General features: G+C 53.9%; 2 protein-coding genes across 4 annotated transcripts; one reads left to right on the top strand and one right to left on the bottom strand.

Annotated features, from left to right (window-relative positions):
* Window positions 1-481: 481 nt before the first annotated feature.
* Window positions 482-4,371, bottom strand: CD63 (CD63 molecule). 2 transcript variants are annotated; one of them, XM_080660653.1, is made up of 8 exons: window positions 3,984-4,371; window positions 2,863-2,939; window positions 1,826-2,011; window positions 1,574-1,648; window positions 1,391-1,486; window positions 1,141-1,281; window positions 811-894; window positions 482-638 (listed from the first exon to the last, which is right to left on the bottom strand). In XM_080660653.1, the coding sequence occupies exons 2-8, from the start codon at window positions 2,926-2,928 to the stop codon at window positions 573-575; spliced, it is 714 nt and encodes a 237-aa protein (XP_080516779.1). In that variant the 5' UTR covers window positions 2,929-2,939; window positions 3,984-4,371; the 3' UTR covers window positions 482-572. The 2 variants fall into 2 exon arrangements, with proteins under 2 accessions (XP_080516779.1, XP_080516778.1); XM_080660652.1 differs by lacking the exon at window positions 3,984-4,371 and adding an exon at window positions 3,468-3,554.
* A 10,007-nt stretch (window positions 4,372-14,378) lies between these two features.
* Window positions 14,379-24,062, top strand: GDF11 (growth differentiation factor 11; the record flags this gene model as incomplete). Of its 2 annotated transcripts, XR_013960288.1 has the most annotated exons (4): window positions 14,379-14,814; window positions 19,823-20,220; window positions 20,735-23,447; window positions 23,832-24,020. XR_013960288.1 is itself a non-coding variant. In XM_080662687.1 (3 exons), the coding sequence occupies 3 exons, from the start codon at window positions 14,379-14,381 to the stop codon at window positions 21,113-21,115; spliced, it is 1,215 nt and encodes a 404-aa protein (XP_080518813.1). In that variant the 3' UTR covers window positions 21,116-24,062. The 2 variants fall into 2 exon arrangements, 1 of the variants encoding a protein (XP_080518813.1); XM_080662687.1 differs by having other exon boundaries at window positions 20,735-24,062.
* Window positions 24,063-24,369: the final 307 nt, after the last annotated feature.

The raw sequence follows: 24,369 nt of genomic DNA, 5'->3' as shown, positions 1-24,369 counted from the left end.
TTTTTCTTGGGGGGCAAGGGAAAGAAGTATGGAGGGGTCGCGTCTAGGGTGGAAAAAAGGCAGTACTCACTTAAGTTCCTATTATCTAATCTAAGTCAAGGAGGAGGACACTGGCCACACAGATGTCAGAGCAACTTATCACCACCCTGAAAGGAGCCAGGTCCCTGGCTGGGGAGGGAGTTGCAGGGCCCTGAGTTGGACAGAAGGCCAAGGAGATGTCCGTGGTAGATGTCATGGCGGGCCCCCCCAGGTAGCACCGCTGTGGGTTTAATTGCAGTACTGCCTAGCAGCACACAACTAGGAAATAGGGAGGGGGCCACAGTGGACCACAGCCTCCTTCCCAATCCCGCTTCCACGGCCAGCCCACCCAACCTTTCCCAGACACCCCCCAAAATTCCTGGAGGTGTAAGTAGAACAAAGGCCCAGAGTACAGGAGCATGGATGAGGAGAGAAAAGGGATAAAGTATCACTCAAGACAGTCTTTTTGGTCTGAAAAAATAATCAGTTTAATTGAAAAATGTGGAGCATATTACCCCACTCTCCTAGATGAGGGGCCAAAAAGACCAGGGTCCCTACATCACTTCATAGCCACTTTGGATACTCTTCACAAGGCAGCAGGCAAAGATAATTCCCAGGACCTAGAAGGAAAGATGGGGGAGGGGAGGGGTTTAGAGGAGTCAGAAAGGCAAGGTACCCTCAACCACCCAAGAGCCCCAAACACACGAGGGCTCCCCTCCCCAGATGAATACCTCCTGCCCACCACCCCTACTCTCCAGATGCCCTGGAATGAGTCCCAAAGGTGCCTCTCACCTCCACAAAGGCAATGCCCAGGGCTGCTGCAGCCACCACCAGCACGTTGCTCCTCAGCCAGACCCCAATCTTCTCCACACAGCCCTGAAGGGTAGCAGACAAATAGGGCAAGGACACCATCAAAAACTTCCCTCCCACCTCCCATGTGTCCATCTGTCTCTCCGCCACCCTCTATACCTTTCACCCCAGCCCTAGCATTCCCAGATCCCCTCCCCATCCCAATCCCCAACTTCTCAGAGCCCCAACCCTCTCCACCTCCATCCCTGGTTCCTCTCATCTCTTGAAACATTTCCCAGGTGCCCTGCTATCGCACCTCAGCCTCCTCCCTACCTCAGTGTGGATGTCCTTCACCTTGAAATTAACCCCGCAGCCCTCAGTGATATTGACGCAACAGGAGTCAGGGACACGGTTCTTGGGCTCAAGAGGGACCGTCTCCCAATCTGTGTAATTAGCTGCCCCGCAGCACTTGAACTGGGGGAGAAGAGAGATACCGGGGAGGTTGTTAGGTGAACCTCCACCTTCAATATGAAGATGAGAGCCTTCTTCCTCCATTGCCCCTGATCCCAGCAACCCCACTCACTTCTTTCTGCATCTTGTCCAGGAAAAAATCTGTCTGGTTCTGTTTGGGATAATTCTTCATGTGCTGCCGGAAGTCCTTATTAAATTCTGACATCACCTGGGAGTAGGGAAGTTGAGGTCAGAATTCAGAGTACCTGAGTCCCAGAGCCTCTGAGGGAAGGCTCTCCCCTTATTCCTTGCTTACCTTGCCTCGAAGCACATAGCCAGCAATGGCGGTGGCCACCTCCACCAGCACAATAAGAGACAGGAAGATGACAAACTGCAGGCACAAAGGACAGGAGTCAGGTTTGGAGTCCGGGTGAGAGGGGCCTGCTGTGACCCAGCCAGTCTCTGGAACACTCACAAAGGCTTTCTTCACCCCCCACCTCCTGAGCCCCTCCACAGAAGTGACCTTCCAGAAGTCCCACACACCCCACTGGCCCCACTGCCCACTCACCGTGATCATAAGACAGTAGCTCTCCTGGCAGGCCCCACAGCAGCCCACAATGGCCACCAGGAAGAGGAAGGCACCCACTGCAATGATGACCACAGGCAGCACGGAGCTAGCGGCCCCCTGGTTGACAGTCTGATTGAAGACGAGCAGGGCCCCTATACCCACAGCCATCAGTCCCACTGCACAGGCCTTCGAAGAAAGCAGGTCAGGGTTAGGCCAGACCCACACCCATCTGGAGGGCAGCGGGTGCACCCGGGAGTCAGACTTAATCCCATCCTGGAGGGGCAGATTCTCACCCCTCCAGAAAGCGACTGTGGGGTCGGGGAGGATGACCCATCAGTTTGATCAACTGCAAAAAGAGAAGTTCCCAAAAAGCTTTAAACCTTTAACCCCAGGGCACACATTCCTAACCAAGAGTAGCGTTAGCTCGGGGCCTCATGGGCTCCTAGAGCCGCCCTCTCACTAGCCACGCCCAACCCTTCCCCATCAGCTGTGAGGAGGAGGAGGGGTGAGAGTGGTGAGCCCCAAGCCCTAGCCCGGGAGCTCAGCTAGTCTGAGCGTCCTCCCAATACACCAAGACTGCAGGTCTGATCCCATCAGAGCACATTCAGGAATCAACCCATGAATGCATAAATAGGTGGAACAACAAATCGATGTTTCTCTCTCTTCCTTCCTCTCTCTCTAAAATCAATAAATAAAAATTTTAAAGGAAGACTGGTGGGCCCCTCCCTGGACAAACAGTGCCCACGGCAGTGATAGCATCAGCCGTTGGCCGTTTGCCCCACTAACCCTATCACAAGGTTGGGTCACCAGACAGGAAGGGCCAGGAGGGGTGAGGGTGACCATTCTCATCCACACCAGCCTCCGGGGTCCCTAAAGGCCGGCGGAGGGGTGGCCGCGCTGCCTACAGCCGTCCTGGGCTTGCCTTCCACATCTGGTCTCCAGCTGCCTCCATTCTTGGTTCCTCAGCCCCCACACTCCGAAGCCAGGTCTCCCCTCACCCTGCCAGCGCGCCCCCTTCCCCTCCCCACCCCACTCACGAAAAAGGCCAGCAGAAGAACGTAGTGCAAGATCTTGACACATTTCATGCCTCCTTCCACCGCCATGGCTGCCAGGCCTGGGGCAGAAGGCAGGACAGGGGGATTAGAACCCGGCGAGGGGGGCTCGGTTTCCGGGCTCCCTGCCGGCCCTCGAAGCCTTCCTCGCTGGGCCCCCCTTCCCGGCCCCGCCCACCCGGAAACCCGCGGGCACATCCACGTCTCCCAGCCCCCTCCTCTCCGCCGAGAGGGGAGCGGGCGAGGCGGCCGCCGCGCAGCCCGGACCCGCCCGCCGCCCCGCACCCGGGATAGACCCGAGGGCGCGGGCAGGGGGGAGCCCGCCGCCGCCAGCCCCGGACTTTAGACCCCCCCCTCCCCGCCAGACCAGTTCCGAAAACAGCCCTCGGCCTAAGCCCGCCCGCCGGTCACTTCCCTGGGCTCCGACCACCCCGCAAAGATAAGTGCGGCCGCGCCCGCCCGCCTGCCCGGCCGCGGGAACTTTTCACAAGTTGCAAAGTTGCGAGGCCCCGGAGCGGCCGGGGCGCGGCGGGTCTCGGGGGCCGGACGGGGGGCTGCCAGCGACCCCGGCCCGAGCCCGGCCGCCTCACCTGGGTCCTGAGGCTGCGCGCTCCGCTCCCGCCGCCGCGCTGGGCTCTCTGGCTGCCCCTGCGCCCGGCCCCGCCCCGCCCCGCCCTCGGCCCGGCCCCCTCCCCCCCAGCGCCGCGGGCTCCCTCATGTGACGCGGGGACAGCTGCGGCCTGAGTCACCGGCGGGGGAGGCCGAGCCCCACGCGGGTCAGGGCCACGTGGACACCCCCCCGCAAGACAGCGCCCACCCCCTGCGGAGGGAGGGCGCCCGGGCAGGACCTGGGGTGCCTAGGGCTCCTCTGCACCCCAGCCCCGTGCCAACTGGGGTAGGAGAGCGGGACGGAGGCGAGTGAGAGCCAGAGCCGGGCTGAGCGGGGGCGGCGGGCTGAGGCCTCCGTGCCCTCCACCGGAGCCCGCTCCCTTCCGACGGCTCCACGTCTCCTCCATCCCCGAGGGCAGTGCGGTGGCTCCTGGGATCGGGTGGGGCCAGAATAAACACTTCCAGAGAGTCCCCGGCCGCATCCTGGGAGTCCCCACCTTCTGGAGTGGGTGTTCCTGTTCCCCTCCGCTAGTCCCTTCTCCACGTTCAGGGCTTCTGAGGGGCGGCTGGGACGGGGAGGACGCCCTTCCCCGACCAGCCCACAGCCCACCCCTCGGGCGCTCCCTCTGGGGAAGGATCGACAGGTCTGTGTCCCCACCACTCCCGGGTCAGCCTGTCGCGGTAGAATGGACACTGAGGCCGGCATGGCACAGACCCCCTGGCATCCCCATCCCATCCGAGCCGACAGCCCTCCTCAGCCACAGGGCAGACGAGACGGCGAGGTGGCGGCCCACGCTGCCCCCCGCGGGCTGCCCACGGGGTCCCCGGAAGGGGTGGTGGGAACCGGCCGAGGCCGGAGCCGGCCAGCTCGTGGCCACGCCCCCCGCCTGGGCCCGCCCTCCGGCTCCTGGGGTCCGGGCTCCAGAACCACTTCCTGCGTCTCGGTGCGCGCACACTGAGAAGGAGGGGAACTGAGAGCCAAGGGAAGGAAGGGCTGGGCTGGGACCAGCTTCCAGGATCACCACCTTCCGGCCAGACGCGCCAAGCCCATTCTGGACCTTTCTCCCGGTTGTTAGAGCAGACAGGCTGTGGAGGAGGACCGAAGATGCTGAAGAAAGGAGTATTCAAGTTTTTGTGTGTGTTGTGCTGCCTGTAGATGCCAAGCATGTGCCAGGCACGGGGTGGGAGGGCTGCGAGGCCGAGAGGACAGCAGCCCTGCCCTCCACCAGCAGGCAGAACCCAGCCCGCGCTGAGAACCGAGGCCGAAACCGCTGGTGGCAATTAGCGCTCAGGGGAAAGACGGGTGATGCCGCAGCCCAGGGAGGAAAGAGAAAAAGAGAGGACTTCACAGAGGTGGGTGGTGCTCTCCAAAGGGACTTGAGAGAAGGAGCGCGCTCTCAGTTCCAGGAACAGAGAAAGGGCCAAGTGTGAAAAAAGAGCTTGCGACTCCATGGCAAGCTGGGATTGGGTGGCGCGCCGGCCTGAGGAAGGATGTGGTGAGAGATGGACGGAGGAAAGGTGGTCTGAAGTCAGATTAAGAACCTTTAGATCACAGATAACAACCAAGTGTAATGCTTGGTCTTTAATTGAATCTTCGGGCAAACACACTGAAAGATACTTTGGGAACGACTGGAGAAACTTGAATATGAACTGAGAATTAGACATGAGAAAATGTTTTTGTTACCTGTGATGATAGTATGATTATATGGGAAAATTACTCTATTTTTTAAAAATATTTTTATTGATTTTTTTTTTTTTTTTTTTTTTTTTTAGAGAAAGAGAAAAAAATAAATAAAACACTGATGTGAGAGCAGAACATCCATTGGCTGCCTCCTGCAACCCCTAACGGGGATCAAGCCAGCAACCTGGGCCTGGGCCCTGACCCCATGACAGGGAATCAAAAACGGTAACCTTTCAGTGCACAGGATGACACCCGACCAACTGAGCCACACCAGCCAGGGCGACTCTTCTTTAAGATGCATACTAAAATACTCGTGGAGGAATGTAATGTCTGTAAATTGCTTTGGAATACTTCACAAAACACTAGGTGAAGCACAAAGAAGACTGTCTAGGTGACAAGACTGCTGAGAACGTAGAAGGCTGTGTTGGGCATGTTCTAAAGGCAATGGGGCGTGTGGGGAGCAATCGGCGGGTGAGCTATGTCGGCATTGGGTCTACATCGAAATGAGGAGGCATGGGTGGCAGGTGTTCTGGAAGATAGCTGGGACATCACTGCCACAGTCCAGTCAGGAACTGGTGAAGGCTGGGACCAGAGAGGGGAGGAAAGTCCCAGGGGGCATTTCAGAGGCAAATTAAAGGACTGAGTGACTGCTTATCTGTGGGAGGGGGAGAGGAAGTAGGAAGAGTCCCAGATGACTCAGGGGTACCCTTGTCTCTCCCCAACAGCAGAGCCAGGCTGCCCTCCAGCTCTACCACCCCTCCACCCAATGCCAGCAGCAGGGCATGGTAGCCACAGGTGTCCCAAGTGAAGGTGGTGCCCTCTGAGAGCACATGGGCATTGGCCAGAGCCACTGCAATGCAGAACTGCCAGTGCCCAAGGCCGCCTGAAGCCCACATCCGTACAAGGAGCCCAGACAACTTCTCTCCACTCAGCGGGCCCCTAGGCCCCCTGCCCAGGCCCCACTGGGAGCGGGCCTGCTCAGAAAGGAGACTCAGCTGTTCCTAAAATACCTTTCACAGGTGCCCTGGTAGGCTAGGCCCCTGAATTCAGAACTGTCCCCTGCAGAGACCAACTGGGGGGCGGCAGGGGAAAGGGGGAAGAAAGAGAAGGGCTGAGGAAAGTTGGGAGCGGGGTGAGAAGATATAGGAGAGAACAGAGGAGGGTGAAAACATGGGAGAGGTCAGGGATATGAGATGGGAACAAAAACATGAGGGACGTGTGGGGAGAAGGAAGGGGAGACCGGGATGGGAGAAAGAAAGGAAAGGAAGGCTACATCTGCATGAAGGCCATCTCGCTGGGGAGGGGAGGAAAGGTAGTGGCTGCAATTTCATGTCAAGAGGTTGGGTCTGAATTGGGGGCCTAAGATTTAATCTAGAGCCCCCAGTTTTGGATATGAGGAAGCATCGGTGCTTGATGGCGGTCCCCAAACTGCAAAATTAGATCAAAAGCTATGGCTCGCCGAAACCGGTTTGGCTCAGTGGATAGAGCGTCAGCCTGCGGACTGAAAGGTCCCAGGTTCGATTCCGGTCAAGGGCACGTACCTTGGTTGCGGGCACATCCCCAGTGGGAGGTGTGCAGGAGGCAGCTGATCAATGTTTCTCTCTCATCGATGTTTCTAACTCTCTATCCCTCTCCCTTCCTCTCTGTAAAAAATCAATAAAATATAAAAAAAAAAAAAGCTATGGCTCTGAGGCAGGTAGGGGGTTAGAGATCAACCAAAGGACTTGTATGCATGCATATTAGCATAACCAATGGACACAGACACTGGGGCAGTGGGAGTGGCCAGGGAGGGGCTCAATCTGGGAAAGAAGAGACATATGTAATACTTTTAACAATTCAAAAAAAAGCTATGGCTCTGCAGGTCACGCTGGTAGAAAGGTCCACGGACCTCCCACCCCTCCCCCACCCTCCAACAGTCTCCCCAGAAAGTCAGGGAGAGACCCTGATGAGCACCAGGGCTGAGAGCGGCCAAAGGGAAAGATACCCACCCTGGCTCAGGACAGCACTGGTTGGTGGAGTCACTGCGGTGGTCAGTTCTGACTCCCCCAGCTCTTTGGGCAAGACTAGGTCACAGACTGCACCGTGGTACCCAGGATAGCTTCATCACTGCCAGCATCACCTTACATCCTTCGAGGAAAGTTAGGTTCGGAGAGATTAAGCCACTCACTCAGAGGCCACCTGAAGGAAAGAACCAGGGTCCTGACACAAATGCCAGTGCTGAGTGTACCACGCACACCACTAGCAAGAAGCGCCCTAAGGTCAGAAGCCCTGGCAGGAGACTGGGGGACTTCGCTTAACTCTCACCCACCCTGAGCTCCCGTCAGGCAAAAGGAAAGCCACTCCTTCCTCACCTCACAGGATGGTTGTGAGGATCTCAGAAGAAATGATGGGATCAGTTTGGTTACCTTAAGAATAAAAGCTTTAGTATCATGCTAAATGAAATAAGTCAGTCAGAGAAAGACAAGTATCACATGATCTCGCTCATATGTGGAATCTAATGAACAAAATAAACTGATGAACGGAGTGGATCCAGAGAGATGGAACAGAGTGTGGAATCTCGGAGGGAAGGAGAGGGAGGGTGAGTGGAAGGGAAGTAATAATAAAACAATAAAAACTTAGCCCTGGGCAGTTTGGCTCAGTAGATAGAGCTTCAGTCTGCAGACTGAAGGGTCCGAGTTCGATTCCGGTCAAGGGTACATGCCCGGGTTTCGGGCTTGGTCCCCAGTGGAGGGTGTGCAGGAGGCAGCCGATCCACAATTCTCTCTCATCATTGATGTTTCTAGCTCTCTCCCTCTCCCTTCCTCTCTGAAATGAATAAAAATAAAATAATTTTTTAAAAAAGAATAAAAGCTTTATCATACTCTGTTTTTATTTATTTTTTATCATTCAGAGTGAGTGGAAGAGAGAGGGAATGACAGAAATATCGATGTGAGAGAAACACATTGATTAGCTGCCTCCTGCACATACCGGGACCAGGGCCCTGGCTGGGGAGGAGCCTGCAACCCAACCAAGGAAGGAGGAACTCGCCCTTGACCAGAATGGAACCCAGGACCCTTCGGTCCACAGACCTACGCTCTATCCACTGAGCCAACCCTAGGGCTATCATACCCTGTTTTTAGACTCATGGGAATTAAAATGATTTCGTTTGGAGAAATATCTAGACTCCACACACCCCCTTAAGGTTGCCAAGGGTTCAGAGGGACAACCCGGCCCCCTTTGGCCCCTCCTACCCAGCTTGGCCTCAGCCCAGAGCCCTTGTTCACGCTCCAGTTCCAGCCCCTCCAGGTCCCGCCCCCACTGCCAAGCTCTGTCCTCAGTGCTCCGCCTCCCTTCTCGCCCTTTTCCTTTCCATATTCCTTAGGCCCCCAGGCCGTGACTTCTGGTCCCTTGTTCTCCCCACCCTTGCCTGGCTCCTGTCCCAGCCGCCTCGCAGCCATCAGGGTCAATCTAGATGCCCCGCTGGTGTACTGCCAGGACCAGGAGCTCGGCTGCTGGCTGCTGTGTGGTTCTGGTCCAGGACCGGCTCAGGAGAACGGTGGTCTCCACTGAGAGTCACAGATCCAAACAACTAATGAACATGGAGAAATAAGAAAGAGGCGATGGCCAAAACCGGTTTGGCTCAGTGGATAGAGCGTCACCCTGCGGACTGAAAGGCCCCAGGTTCGATTCCGGTGAAGGGCACGTACGTTGGTTGCTTGCGGTATATCCCCAGTAGGGGGTGTGCAGGAGGCAGCTGATCGATGTTTCTCTCTCATGTTTCTCTCTCATCGATGTTTCTAACTCTCTATCCCTCTCCCTTCCTCTCTGTAAAAAATCAATAAAATATTTTTTAAAAATTAATGTTGCCCAGCCAGTGTGGTTCAGTGGTTGAGCATCAACCTATGAACCAGGAGGTCACAGTTTGATTCCCGGTCAGGGCACATGCCCTGATCCCCAGTAGGGGGTGTGTAGGAGACAGGTGATCAATAATTATCTCTCATCATTGATATTTCTATCTCTCCCTTCCTCTCTGAAATCAATAAATATTTTTTAATATATTTTATTGATTTTTTACAGAGAGGAAGGGAGAGCCATAGAGAGTTAGAAACATGGATGAGAGAGAAACATCAATCAGCTGCCTCCTGCACACACCGCACTGGGGATGTGCCAGCAACCAAGGTACATGCCCTTGACCGGAATCGAACCCGGGACCCTTTAGTCCTCAGGCCGACGCTCTATCCACTGAGCCAAACCAGTTAGGGCTCAATAAAATATATTTTAAAACACACACACACACACACACACACACACACACGCACACACGCACGCACACACACACAAAGAGAAGTCCTGGATCCTGGGGGACACTGCAGCAGGGCATTGCAGGCCTTGGGGGCATTCACTCAGGCTCTTCTCAGCTGTTTGGACTCCTCCCCATGAATGTGGTTTTGTAGCTCAAGAAACTAGGGATGAGGAGATGAGGCAGGGTTTGAATGGATGAGATCACACACACAAACAAATCCCTCACCTGGCAGCAGCCTTGACCTTCACTGCCCTGTGCTCTCTTCTGGAGACTGAATTCCCTCTAAACATTCCTATCTCCAGCTCCTTCTGCTTCCCAACAGTTCCCCTCACCTGGCAGCCCAGGTCATGCTTTGTCACCTCTGGGGTCAGCACATCTGCCAGTGTTCTGAAGTCCTTGAAGTAGGCATTGTACTCAGACCCCTCCTTTTCTTGGCCAGCAGCTGGAATAGTGGTGCCTCCTGCCTGCATAGCTGGTCAATGGGGCCAACTTTGGCTGATGCCCCCAAGCAGCACCCCAGCAGGGGCCTGGAGAGGGAGCAGTAGGTGAGAAAGGCAGGCAGAGGAGGTTAGGCCTGGGTTGGGGAGAGTGAAGGTGGGAAAGAATTGGAGGGCTGGGTCTACCCTAAGAGAATAAGTGGGAAATTATGGGGCTGGGGGTGTCTTCCAGAAGGCCAGAGGCAAAGGAAGATGTGACTCCAAATGATTCAGGGAGTCCCCCACTTGTATCCCACCTCTCCCAAACACTAACTCTTTGGCTCCCTCCTCCCAACTTCCAACTTTTCTTCGAGGGCCTTGGTAACAGGGCGGATCTGGGCAGGATAATTATAGGGTTTAGAATGTGGTGTGGAGAGGATGGTAATTACAGTGAGGTCCTGGGAAGGGGGGGCGGGGGAGTCAGGGTTTGTGGGCAGAGACCTGGAAGAGGTCCATTCCACCAACAGACCACCTCCAGCCCAGAATAGTCCCCCTCCCCACACCACACCCCCAAGAGGCTTATGCTGGGGTCGGGGAGGGGGAAGCAAGCCCTGAAGGGAAGCCCCTCTTCCCTCAGCTGCTTCTCAGGGACCCAGCCCACCCCCTCCTTGGAAAGATTTGCCATGCCTTGGACATGAGTCCACTGACGCTAAAAATAGGGTCTTTAGGAGGAAAAATGCAGAAGAGAGAAAACTAGGGATTCTAAGTTTCTCCCCACTGAGCCCGGCTCTGCTGACAGGCAGAGTGTGTGTGTGTGTGTGTGTGTGTGTGTGTGTGTGTGTGTGCGCGCGCGCGCGCGGTGGTCCCCATTCTGGGGTCAGCTCTGAGAGTGGCCCAGGTGTCTCTGGTCTGAACCCTGGTGACTAGCGCCCAGGACCTGCAGGACCCCTTCCTGGGGATGTAATGGACTCTCTACCAGGGGCTACACAAGCCCCTCTTTCCTTCAGCAGCTCCTGATAGCTCATTCCCTCCCACTGAAACCCTCCTACTTCTCTCCCGGCAGCTCGCACTCTTCAAACCTCAATGCCTCCCTTAGGTCCCGACCCACATTTTCTATGAACCAGTCAGGACCTTGAAGGAGGCGGGCCTGAAGGTTGCTTGGGTAACGCAGGAAGAGCGACACCCCTGGCTAGAAGACAGTTGCCAGGGAGATCAGGACAGTGGGCGGGGCCCCAAACCCTGGTTAGCCTGTATTGGGATGAGGAAAGATCTGAATGTTCAGATCTCTCCCAACTCCTTTTCCGCAAAGGCAGCAGGGCTCCCCTCTCGAGACTGGGTCTAGGGAGAGAGGAACAAGACTTAATGCATTATGATATAGAACTTTTTGGACTAGAAATCTAAAGTGAAAATATGTAAGGAATTCAAAACAAAAAGAAAAAAAAAAAAAAGGCTTTTAGTCCCATTCCAAGAAGTAGCAACTCCAGAATCTAACACCAGATGGCACTCTTCCCTATTCATTGGATTAAGTGCCGTCTTGGACCCCGGGGAGCAAACAGGAGGTGGAAATCTTTCTGTCTCAGAATTTGTGCCTGATTCCTGCTCTCTGGTATTTGGCAGGTACCCATGACTCCTCATGACCATAAATACAGTTTTCTCTTTCCAACCCAGCTCTGACCAGATCCAGTCAGCAGGGTTCATTCATTCTTTATTCAAAGCAGTTAAGAATAGACTACTTTGGTGGAAAAAAAAAGTAAGGTGGTAAGTTGGGCTAACAGTAATGACTAATGAATTCATTTGGAACTGTGTGTCGGGCAGTTCATCTGCGTAATCTTATGGAATAGATACAATATTGTTTTCCTCATCTTATAGGTGAGGAATCTGAAGCATAGAGCCAAGTTCACGCAGTCAGAAAAAGGGGAGAACAGGAACTTGAAACCAGGCAGCCTAATTCTAGAAGCTTTGTGATTAACCCCCAAGGCACACAAAATGGTGCAGATGAGCTAGGAGGAGCATCTACTCCAAACTTGGGAGTCAGGAATGGACTTCTCAAAGACGTGTCTAAAATCTCATCTGTACTGAGCACTGAGCAAAAAGTGAATATGGCCAAGAGATTGCGTGTGTGCGTGTGAACAGGTGAGGTCGGAGGGGGCGTTGTTCTAGGAAGAGGAAACAACTTGTACAAAGACTCAGGTGATCAAGAGAAATGGGTAGCTAAGTTGGTTAGAGCGTCCGTCATCACAATGTGCCAGGTTTCAGGTTTGATCCCCAGTCAGGGTGCATACAGGAGTCAACCAGTGAGCACATAAATAAGTAGAACAACAAATCGCTGTCTCTCTCTCTCCCTCTCTCTCCTTTCCCACTTCCCCTCTCTCTCTCAAATTAATGAATAAAAATTTTAAAAAGAGAGAGAGAAAGAAAATGAAGGTGACATCAGGTTTATGGACTAGATGATTGAATGTCATTCACTATAAATGAAAAACATCAGGAAGGGGACGCATTTTAGGGAGAGGGAGAGAAGTATTCTAGTTATCCCGTCTAACCTTTGAGCTACCTTGCGACTTCCAGATGGAGATTTGGCCAGTACTGTTCATCCAGTGTCCTGTCTAGTCTATAAGTTCCCTAAGGAAAGGGACTATCTTATTTATCTTGGCATCTTTCACACCTAGACCACCAATTTATTCCTTAATTCCACTCCAGCTCCCCAGTCCAACTCTGTCCTTATACCTAGTGTTTCATCAAGACAACTTTAAGACACCGTATTGGGCTCTAATCCAGAGAGGAACCCAATGTCTCTCTATTCTGCCTGAGAAACCCAATAATGTTCTTCCATTGGTTCAATAAATGTTGTGTATGCCAGGAAACCAGCCAGATCCAGTCTCCTAAACATTTTCAATCTATTGGTTGTCTATTGACCGCCAGGACTTTAGAATCAAGAAATAAGACGGGAGAAACTGAGGCCTGGGAAGAGGTATTGAGAACCAGAAGCTAAGCCCTTCGGGAGTCTTTTAGTACTTGGCAATCTACTCTGCCCTCTGCTGTACCCAAGGTCACACTGATATGGGACTGGTTCCATATCTGGGTTTCCCTCTTTACAACTTGCTGTCTCTCCAACTCAGGCATCTGAGGGCAGATCTCTCTCTTATTCTCGCCCCTAAAACGACTGGCCCCTGCTCAGATTTCTAGACCTGCAGACCCTAAAGTATAGCTAGGAATCCCGAGATGCAGATTCCTCTGCAAGCATAGTGGTCTTCGCCGCTGCTTCCTCCCATTCCTCCCCCAGTGGCCCTCCCTTCCTGCCTCTTCCAACCAGCTAATTACCTTATCCCTTTCAAGCCTCAATTTCAAGCTCATGACATCTTCCCAGCTAAGTCTTCCTCTGGTCTCAGGGCTTCCCAATCACCTCTCCACCTTCTCAGATTGTCCCTGTCCCTTCAGCTCCTAGTCTCTCTGGCTAACCCCCATGTCTAATCTAATCCCTCCATTTTCTCTTTTTGATTCCCTGATGCTCCCCTTCATGCCTTCTTTAAACATCTTGGGGCTAAGCTAGGGCTCCTCTGGACTCAGACGCTCCCTCTCCTCCCCATGCTCTCCATGCTCCCACTCAGGCTGACTCTTGTCACTGTGCTGTCTCTCCTTCCCCCAGGAGTCTGTCTTCTCATCTCTGCCTTCCCTGATCCTCTGGCTGGACCTCCTCAGGGGCTTCCTTGGTATAGCCAAGTCTCGGCCCCTCTCCCTCCACCACCTCTCTTCCCCAGGGTTCTGGTCCCTGTCCCATCAGTTCCTCTGCCTCTGCTCCCTCTCTCTGCACACCTGACCTCTGAGGGCTGGCTCTGCAGACCTCCCTCTCTCCCCCTGGCTAGCCATACATCTCTTCTCATCTTTGCCTCTGACTCTCCCCACTCTAACTCCCCTACTACTTGTGCCTGATCTTTCCTTCTCTGTCTCTCTAGCTAAGTCTCTGCTGTCCGTGTCTTCCCCCTCTGACTCCCTCCTCCCTTTTGTCTCTCTCTCCTCTTCCTCCTGCTTTTTCTATTTCTGTCCCTCTGATCGGTTTCTTCCCTCTTTCTCTCTCTGTCTTCCCTTGGTCGCTGACTCGTTCTCTCTCTCCTCTCCTCTCCCCCACCCCAAGATCGCGGTCTCCCCATCTCTCTCTGGGCCCTCTCTCCCTCCCTCTCTCCCTTTTCCACGGCTCTCTCCGGCTCCCTCTCTCGCCTCGGATGACAGCGCGGCCTCTTTTGTTGGCTCCGCAGCCAATCGCGGCCGCTGACGACACGGGGGCCGGGGCTATAAAGGGCCTGGCCCGGGCTCGGGCCCCCCCAGCCTCCCGCCCCGGTCGCCCGCCCGCCCCGCCCGCGAGCCCGCCGCCCCCGGCCCCCCCGGGTCCCCCTCGGCCGGGCAGCCCCCAATCCCGCGCCGCCGGGACCCCCTCCTCCTCCCTCCCTTTTCCCTCCGCCCCCTCCCCGCGGGACTCCGGCGTCCCCGCCCCCCAGTCCTCCCTCCCCTCCCCTCCAGCATGGTGCTCGCGGCCCCGCTGCTGCTGGGCTTCCTGCTCCTCGCCCTGGAGCTGCGGCCCCGGGGGGAGGCGGCCGAGGGACCCGCGGTGGCGGCGGCGGAGGCGGCGGCGGCGGGGGTCGGGGGGGAGCGCTCGAGCCGGCCGGCCGCGTCCGCGGCGCCCGAGCCCGACGGCTGCCCAGTGTGCGTGTGGCGGCAGCACAGCCGCGAGCTGCGCCTGGAGAGCATCAAGTCGCAGATCCTGAGCAAACTGAGGCTCAAGGAGGCGCCCAACATTAGCCGCGAGGTGGTGAAGCAGCTGCTGCCCAAGGCGCCTCCGCTGCAGCAGATTTTGGACCTGCACGACTTCCAGGGGGACGCGCTGCAGCCCGAGGACTTCCTGGAGGAGGACGAGTACCACGCCACTACGGAGACTGTCATTAGCATGGCCCAGGAGAGTAAGTGCGTGGCGGGCGCGAGCGGTGGGGTGTGCTGACCTGGGGTGTGCTGACCCGGGCTCTGGGCAAGTGAGCGCCTCCTGCTCAGGAGCGGGGCGCTCCCGGTTGCTCCGGCCCGGAAGCCTTTTCTGCGAAAACTTGACGGATTGGGGGGCGGAGGCTGTTCCACATAAGTTTTTCTAGCGGTGGAGGTGAGCTGCGGAGTTGTGTGCACGCCCCGTCCCTGGAGGGGGTGGGGCGGCAAGTCCAGAGGATTGCAAGGTAGCGCCTTCTACCCCGGGGGGTGAGAGGAAGACCGGTGTTAGCGGGAGTCGGGAGAAGCGGGGCCCGCCCCCAGCGCCGGGGAAGGGACAGCTACCGAGTCCTGAAGAGCCGTGTGGAGAGGCTGGAGAACGGAATCTGGAGGCTTCCGGCCCCGCGGTCGTGGCAGGGCTGCAGTGCTCTCTGCCTTCCAATGCCTCCGGCACCCACTCTGCACCGTTCCAACCCTGGGCTCCGCAACGCGCCCACCGGGCTACGGAGAACCGAGTGCTCCTCTCTCCCTCCCAGGAATGAGATCCCAAAGCCCTGTCTCTCTCCCGGTACGTAGCCCAACTGGCACTCACTCCACCAGGAGCCCTCTGACACCTGGTCTCCCTAAGGGACAGAAAAGTTGTGCCTTCTCGGTACTGACTGTGCTCAGAGAACTCAACTCCATGCCGCTGCGGTTACCGGCACCAGTTTGGCTGCTCAAACCTTAGTGTTCCATCTCTTATTCACCAGCCCCTACCCGCACCCAGACTTGAGGAGAGAGAGGAAGACCTAAGGAGAAAAAGAAAGAAATACATGGGGAGGGGGGATGAACCCAGGCATCCAAGCCCCTGGCCAGAGGAAAGATGAACATGTTAATAGACTTGTGCTGCTTTGAAATTTTATGGCCTGGAAAATCCAGGCCAACACTCCCCTCAACATCCCCAAACTCCCCTGCTCTCCCTAGGGTCAGACGACTCCCTTTCCCCTCCCCCACTAAGGTCTCCCCCTTACTCCGCCCCCGCTGCCCCCCACCTCCAGGGAACCAGGCCCTCTCTTAGAGGTTTGGCAAAGTACCCCCCTCCCACACCCACACCCACACCCACACCCACCCACCCACCCACACACACACACACACACACACACACACAACTGTTCGGTTTTATGGCTCTGAACAGAAGAGGGGGAGATGTTTTATTGGCAGATGGGTCATAAAAAGCTGGGGGCTGAGGAGAGTCCTAGTGGCCCACTCCCATGGGAGAGGCACAGGAACCCAGGTGTGCATCTGGGAGGCAGAGTGCTTCATACTGCCACCAGCTTTTCTGCAGACTCTAACTCCACAGTACTGGGTCAGGGTTGTAAAGAAAAGAAAACTCAAAGAACTAGGAAATTAATTTTGGGGTGGGGTGGAGGTGAAGGCTTGGGATCTGATCTTGGGTTTCCCTCAGTCTTCCTTCTATTCTTAAAGCTTTTGCTTTATAGAAGCTAGGGTTAGTGTGAGATTGACTGAGGGCAGCGATGGGGGTGGGGATTTGTGAAACAGTTATGGAGGAATTCTGGAAAAGAGTTTGCTGGAAGATGAACAGGGAAAAGATCCTCTGGTCTATGTGGAGTAGTACTGAGGATTTCCAGATGGGTGATAGAGCTGTGGGCTTCCCTTGCTCTTTTCTATCCCCAGCATCCCTTAACCAATGGGCCTGAGTCCAGAGTTAGCCCTGGTAAAGGGACGCGGGAAATGAAACGGCTAGGACTCTGCATGCCTGGATTGGGAAGTGCAGGTTAGGCTGGATCACGGGTGGAGAGAGAAGGACACCCTCATGCCACCCCAGGACGTGGATAACTAGGGACTGGGTCTCTGGCCAGGTGTTGTACGTCCCCTTTAAGAGCCAAGCTGAGCTCTTAAGAGAGGGAGGGGGAGTGAAGGGGAGGGGAGGGGAGGGAGAGAGGGGAAAAGGAAAAAGAGACTTTTATAGTCTAATCCCCAGGGACCCGCTTTAATAAGAGACTTGTGCTCTGCTAATCGGGGGAGGTGTTTGTCAGCAGAGATGGCCTCCGCTCCCCTCCCCCTCCTCCCCTCCCCCAGTCCTCAACCCTGGACCCCAGCCCCCACCTCTCCTAGGCTGCAGTGCCTGCCCTAGTTCCCTCCACCCTCTTAGGCTCTCCCACCCCAGCCTTCATCCTGGGAACCCAGCCCCCTTGCCCTTCTGGGAGCCAAGCCCAGCCCCTCAGTTTCTCTCTCCTCCCTACACCAAGAGGCCCCGGTCCTCAGCCCAACCTCCTGCCCCTAGGCCTTCCAGCCGGGGTTAGAAGAGTGTGTATGTGAGTGGGGGGGAGGGCGAGGTGGTGAGCAGTGAGGGGGTTGGGCTTTTACTGAAAATAGTGCAATGACCTCTCTCCAGACCAGCACCGCCTACTAAACCTGACCTGCTGCCTGCCACCAACCCGATCAATCCAACACAGATGTGGCTCCTTCCCCTCCCCTGGGAGCTGGGCCTATGCGTGTGTTGGGGACTCTCTCAAGCCCCTTGTTTCCCTCCGTGGCTCTACCTGGTTCTCCTTTGTTCCTCCCAGTGTATCCTTCTGTCCTTTCTCTTCATCCCACTAGGTTTAGCTACCACCCTCCTTTTGCTTCTTAACCTCCACCCACTCCTTTAAATTCCCCCTTTTCTCCCAGTAGTCTCCAAATCCCAAGCTGATTTCTTCTTCCTCTACCATGATTTTCCCTTCTCTTCCTTCTGCCCTCTATTTCTCTGCCTATCTCTTCTAAACTGCCTTCATCCCTAACAGTCTCTTCTATTATTTCCCTCACTATCTCCAGTCTCTCATCTTCTCCCCTTTCCTTTTCTTTCTCCACACATTGTTTTAGTCCTATCCCCTGGTAGTACCTGACTGTCCCCGCATCCACTGGGTGAGAAGTGTATGGTGATTCCCTGGGGTGGGGGTGGGGGGACTCTGCCTAGAGACTTAGGATGGGGCCCTGGGGCCCAGTCCCCTATCTCTAAAGCCTTGGGTCAGCTTAGAAAACTAACAATAAACCAACATTTATTGAGAAGCTACTGCTTTTCCCCCATTCTTTATTTAATGCTCAGCACTCCTATGGAGCAAGGATTATTATCTGTATCACTCAGAAGTTTGGTGAGTAAGGTCAGATGCTGGTTAATGAGAAGTCAGGCAGTGATTAAACCCATTTCAATTGTAGTCAGAGGACAGTGTTTAGATGTCAGGAAGGACTTTCAGGCACTGGCCGGTATAATTTAAGATCGGGAGTTTAGGGAGTTCATTCAGCATGCATTTATTGAACACTGCCTGGTACTATGGAGCCACAATGAGCAAAACACACAGTATCAACACAGTGTTCACACTCATGGAGATTAGTTCCTAATGGGGAAGACACACAGGAAAATAAGACAATCCTTATGCTGAAATTAGGCACAGTATGCTATTTGGCTTGTTTGTCACTCCCCCCATCTCACCAGCAGCTCCCCTGCCCTGGCTCTCCTGATCTCTGAATTTCCACTTTGGAACCCTACCCCACTGCACCCCACAGCTCCAGCGGGAGAGTAACTGGGAGCACAACCAGTGCCCTGGGATCTCAGAGAAGAACCAAGGGGAAGGAAGCTGCAGAGGAACTTGGTGTCTTGTGTCCTGAATATATGAAGATCATTAAGCACTTTCCTCCCCATCTCACTTGGACCCTCCTTCTTCTGGGGTGGGGGTGGGGGTGGGGGTGGGGGAATGCTGGTGGGACCCCGACCACAGATGCTAAGTCCTCCATGATTATGCCGAACTCAGAGACCTGGGTATGATATATATGGACGTGACTTCCTAATCATTCTTACATGGCTCTGGAAGCTCCTTCCCAATTCTTCCTCTCTGTCCGTTTAGAGTGAGATGGCTATTCCTGCCCAATGAAAACACGATTTAAGGCATTTCCAACTGACTTAAGGGATTAGAAAGGGAACTGAGAGGAGCTGCAATGGAAGCAGAGGCAGATATTAAGAATCATCTTTTAGACCCAAGAAGAATCAATTTATGGTCCATAACAAGGGGAAATGGGCCAAAATGTAAAGTTTGGATGTTAACCTTTGCGAAGAGTTGCTGGCACTTGTCAGGAAGCTCAGGGGAGAAAAGACTGATTACAGTTAATCTGGTGTGCTGAATATTATTTCTGATGCTTTGGGCAAGTAGGAGGAAACAACATAGAGGTAGTATTTCCCTCTCAAAAGCTGAGGTAGTAATGGTGATGAGGATGAGGAAGCAGCTGAGAAAACTGGTTTCCAGGTTAATGGGAGAATCAAATGCACAGGAGTGCTTGAGTAGTTCGTCTTCCAGGCGTGTTAGTTCTAGTGTGAATGATGCCAGGAAGCCTAGATCTGATTTACTTCATGAAATAAATTTAGCCCATGTGCTCTATCTGGACCATGAGTTATCCACTCTGAGGCCATCTGTTTTGTTTTATAGTGTGTGTGTGTGTGTGTGTGTGTGTGTGTGTGTGTGTGTGTGTGTGTGTTTTGGTGGGGAGGTGCTATGCCAGGTTCCCCGCCTGGCCACCAGACAAAACAGAGCAAAACTGGGACAAGGTGAGCTGAGGACAGCAGGTGTGAGGACAGAGGTTTGGCTTCTTCGAAGAGTATCAAAGGTTCAGAAGTTAGAGCCCTATTATGTTGGGGAAAGTTGGAGAAAGAGAAGGCTGCAGGTGGAAGAATCTCTAATAACCATCTTTGCAGGTTCCTGTAGAGGAGAACTATGCATTAGGGCAACTGGATTAGGGAATGGGTACAGATCAGTAAGACCTGATAGAGCAGTCATCGTACAGTGAAAAAGAAGAGAGACACTGTTCTGGGTACCAGTGACACTGTAGTCAACAAGACAGACCTGGGAGAAGGGTGAAGAACTGGAAAACTCAGACTGAGGAGTCCAAGTTGCCAGTGCCACCCAGGGCTGCTGACCCCCTCCACAAACACTTTTGCTAACCTTGTACCCCCTTTTCTCTTATCAGCGGACCCTGCGGTGCAGACAGATGGCAGCCCTCTCTGCTGTCATTTCCACTTCAGCCCCAAGGTGATGTTCACGAAGGTACTAAAGGCCCAGCTGTGGGTGTACCTACGGCCCGTGCCCCGCCCAGCCACAGTCTACCTGCAGATCTTGCGGCTGAAACCCCTAACTGGGGAAGGGACTCCTGGGGGAGGGGGGGGAGGCCGACGTCACATCCGTATCCGATCACTCAAGATTGAGCTGCACTCCCGCTCCGGCCACTGGCAGAGCATCGACTTCAAGCAAGTGCTACACAGCTGGTTTCGCCAGCCACAGAGCAACTGGGGCATCGAGATCAACGCCTTTGATCCCAGTGGCACAGACCTGGCTGTCACCTCTCTGGGGCCAGGAGCTGAGGGGCTGGTGAGCAGGGAGCCTGAGATGGTGGCGGATATGTGTAACCTGGCCCTGAGGAGGTGGGATGCTGGAAAAAGTAGACCAGGAATGTGAAGAGGGTTGGGGACTAGCATTATTTATCTGGGGCCAGAAGCTGATTCTAGAGGAGGCGTTTGGGAGGGGAGTGGCAACTATCACTTTTCAGATATCCAAGCCAGGCCAACAACTGAAAACTGGATTTGGGGTGAAGGTGTGAGTTAATGGGAGATCCGTGGGAACACAAAATGGACTCTTGATGAGGCCTCTGGCCAAGGGGCTGATGAGAGTTAGGTTGCCAAGAGAGGAATTAGGAAAGGTGAATTGAAGGAGAGATGGCTAGCTGGCAAGAAAAGTGGGCAGAAGGCATTGGTTGGGAATGGGAGCAGTGGGAAAGCTGAGCAGTGGTCCCTGTTCTCATGCCCCTGTTGAGGCAGATGAGAAAGGACACTGAGTACGAACCCTTCAGGACCCTGTCACATCTCTTTCTCCTCTCCCATCACAGCACCCTTTCATGGAGCTTCGAGTCCTAGAGAACACAAAGCGGTCCCGGCGGAACCTGGGCCTGGACTGCGATGAGCACTCGAGTGAGTCCCGCTGCTGCCGATATCCCCTCACAGTGGACTTTGAGGCTTTCGGCTGGGACTGGATCATCGCACCTAAACGCTACAAGGCCAACTACTGCTCGGGCCAGTGCGAGTACATGTTCATGCAAAAGTATCCGCACACCCACCTGGTGCAACAGGCTAATCCAAGAGGTTCTGCTGGGCCCTGCTGTACTCCCACCAAGATGTCCCCAATCAACATGCTCTACTTCAATGACAAGCAGCAAATTATCTACGGCAAGATCCCTGGCATGGTGGTAGATCGCTGTGGCTGCTCCTAAGGTGGGGGACAGAGGATGCCTCCTCCACAGACCCTACCCCTAGATCCCAGCCCTGACCCCCTTCCCCCACAGGCCTTAGATCTCCCTCCACCTCTTCTCATGAGCATCACATCTTGTTCCCTGCCCAAGCAGTGTGCAATACAATAGAGGGAGGCAGGTGGGGATTGAAGGGTGAGGGGTTTGGGGGAAAAGGAGAAGAGGAGGGGACAGGTCAGGTGGGGAGTGTTTGAGGTTTGCAGGTGAGAAGGTTTGGCAAGAAGACAGAGAGGCATAGAGACAGAGGTAGAGCAGAGGGATAGAGACAGAGGAACACTAAGAGCAGCAGTGAGAAGGCAAAGGGATGGAGAGGCAGAAGAGACAGACTAGGCAGAGATAATGAGAAAGAAACTGAAAGGGAGTAATAAGAGAAAGCCCCATACCAAGCCTCCTTTCTTCCACTGGCAAGGTGAGGGGCTTGGTATGTTTTGGGGAGACCCCCTGACTACCATTTTCAGTAGGAAAGGAAATCAAAAATCCATTCTTAGTTCTTCCCTTTCTCTCTCTCTAGCAGTGGCCAGGGGAAAGGAAGTGAGGGCAGGAGCAAAAGTGAGGATTTTGGAATTTTATTTATTTATTTATTGAGACTTTTCATTTTTTGGTATTTGGCTTTACTGAAATAGAAGGGCCCCTGTTCACTGTGCCCCATTTGTCCCTTATTCCCTAAACCCTGTCCTCCCTCAATACCCACCTACTTAAGCACTTGTATAAAGCCTCCAGGGTTGGGAATGGGAGTAAAGGACAAGAGGGCTGACATATGGTGAAGCTTCCAATCCATAATCACCCTACTTAGTTGACCTTCCTGAGCCAAAGGGGTGGAACTGAATTCCAGCGGTCAAGGAAACAGTAAGCGGTTAGGGTTTAGGAGCTGGAAGAGCCAGCCTTCAACATCCAGGATCTATATGAGAGCCACGAAACTAACCCTCAGGTCCACCCTCATAGTACTGAGTTATTTACCAAGAGGTTGTGGCCTGTTTATGCCCCAACTCCCCCCAGCCAAGAGAGAGACCAAAGAGCCTGTGGAATGCCCTTGCTCCGAGCCTCTATCTTCAGGTCAATGAAAAGAAGAGTAGAGAGAGGTCTGGGAAGGGTTAGGAGGGGTTAAGAAAGGAGTAATGAGGAGGCTGATGGTTACAAGGCATCTGAATCCAAATTACTGCTCTGGGCTAAGGAATAGAGCCAGCAGACCAAGGTGGAAGGGATTCTGGAGGGGGGGACATTTTAGTCCCTCAACCCCAAAGCTCAGGGTGGAAGGGGGGAGAATAAGGGAGCAGAGTGTCTATAATTATTTTTATGTTTTATTCTTGGAATCTAGCAGTACCTGGCAGCAGGGATGGGGACAATACAGTGGGTAAAAGCATCTGACAAGGCCAATTAGAGGAGAGGATGGGAAGGATGGAGACTCCCTGGTTTGTTTGGAAGGCTAGGAAGCAGGCAGGGATTGGTTACCACTCCAAGTCACTAGCTGGGCCTATTCATTCCTCCTGACCCACCCTCCTCTGGACTCACTGTGCCTCAGTTTCTTCCCCTCGATGGAATGAAAAATAGCAGCACCCGCCACAGCCAAGAGATGAATTCTGAGCACTTACCACGGGCACTTTATGGACATAAAATACCTCTCGCTGTGGGACAGATAACCAGGGCACCAGAGTAGTGGCGAAGAGATGTGAGGCTTAGAGGAGTCGCAGGCTTCAGAGTACAAGTTCCCTCTGCCTCCCAGCTGGACAGTGCCTGAAGCCAAGGAGCTGAGAATCTCCTGATCCACACCCTATCCATACCTCACCACCAGACTTCTTGGCTCCAGGCAAGAGCCTAGAGGGTCAGGAAAGGAGGGGGAAAGAACCTTCAGTAAAATTGTTATTCTTAAGTAGAGCCAGTAGTGATGGTTCTTGATACAAACGGTACTGAACAAAGTTAAGCCCAAGCTGGAGAGCTGACCAGGAAGGCTTGTTTTTCCCAAGAGCATGACTCTCCCACCTGGTCCAGTCAGTGGAAGGGGCAAAGGTATGTGATCACCCTTGGGAAGGTAGTGTTGGTGAGCTTTGGTATCTTATTCCCATTCCCATAGTGAAAAAGTGAGATACGGTGTTTCAGTATAGGAATGGGCAGGGGCTATTAAGCATTTCAACTCGCCTCCTCACATACAGCAGCTATGCTAATCCCCAGCCTCTCCTCTCTGACTCTATTCTTTATCCTTCCTTGTGGCCCAATCTTGGAGAACCGGCAACACCATTCACTTTTTCTTGGTGGAAGGAGAGGAACAGAGAAGTGAAGAACAGAAGATGCCTTCTCCAAGGTCAAATGCCCATGCCTCTTGATCTTGGCACAGGGTGGGGGTTTGGCAATAGGTATCAGATGACTTCCCTCTACGAATTCTATAGAGTTGGGGCATCAGATTTGGGGACACTTAGAATATGTCCCTTTAATACCACCAAATCAAGACCATTGGGGGAGGGTCTTTTATGAACATAAGTCTGTGAGTTGAAGTCTCCTTTCCCTGGTCCTTCCCACCCCCAAAAAGGCTGGGGGCATAGCCCAGTGGCCTAGTGGGAACTAGCACCCCCCTCCCACCTTATGATGTGTGTGGACCTCACCAGTGCCCTCAGATCATAATTAGTGTAATTATTATTTACTTTGTGTATTTGTTACACTGTGTGCGTGATTGCCTTTGTTTGTTAAGGGTGTCTGAGGAGTATGGGGCCGACGGGCACTGGAATGCCGGGAAAGGACTTTTTCACTGAGATCAAGGATTCCTGGAGGGAACCATTGCAAAAAGGCCATCAGGCAGTTTTCAAGTTATGTGACAGAGGGCAAAGATGGCCATAGGGTGCTCTGAGTTTTGGGATGGTCACATGACACAATCCAGCACTTGAACCTGAAAAAAGAAAAATAAAAGCAGTCAAAGAATTTAGAATTCAGTGATGAGCTCTTCTCCCTAACCAAGCGCCAACATTTATACCTCAGACCAGGAACAGAAGAGGATCTGAGAGGACGTAACCTTGTGCTCAAGAACTAAGAAGATGGAGCAAGGGAAAACGACTATGGTCATCTGGGGTGATGGTTGGGATGCGCAGCCCAAGGGAGGGGACCTAAGACAACTCTCTAGAGAGCTTTATCAAAACAGTCCCAAAGATTACAAAACCCTCTCCCAGCTTCCTAAGAATGGAAGATCTAAGAGTGCTCTTGAGACCATCCTGCTAATGTTTTTCTTATTCTGT

The sequence above is a fragment of the Plecotus auritus genome (assembly GCF_963455305.1).
Source record: "Plecotus auritus genome assembly, chromosome: 3".
Classification (NCBI taxonomy): domain Eukaryota; kingdom Metazoa; phylum Chordata; class Mammalia; order Chiroptera; family Vespertilionidae; genus Plecotus; species Plecotus auritus.
This window is presented reverse-complemented; position numbering and strand designations above follow the sequence as displayed.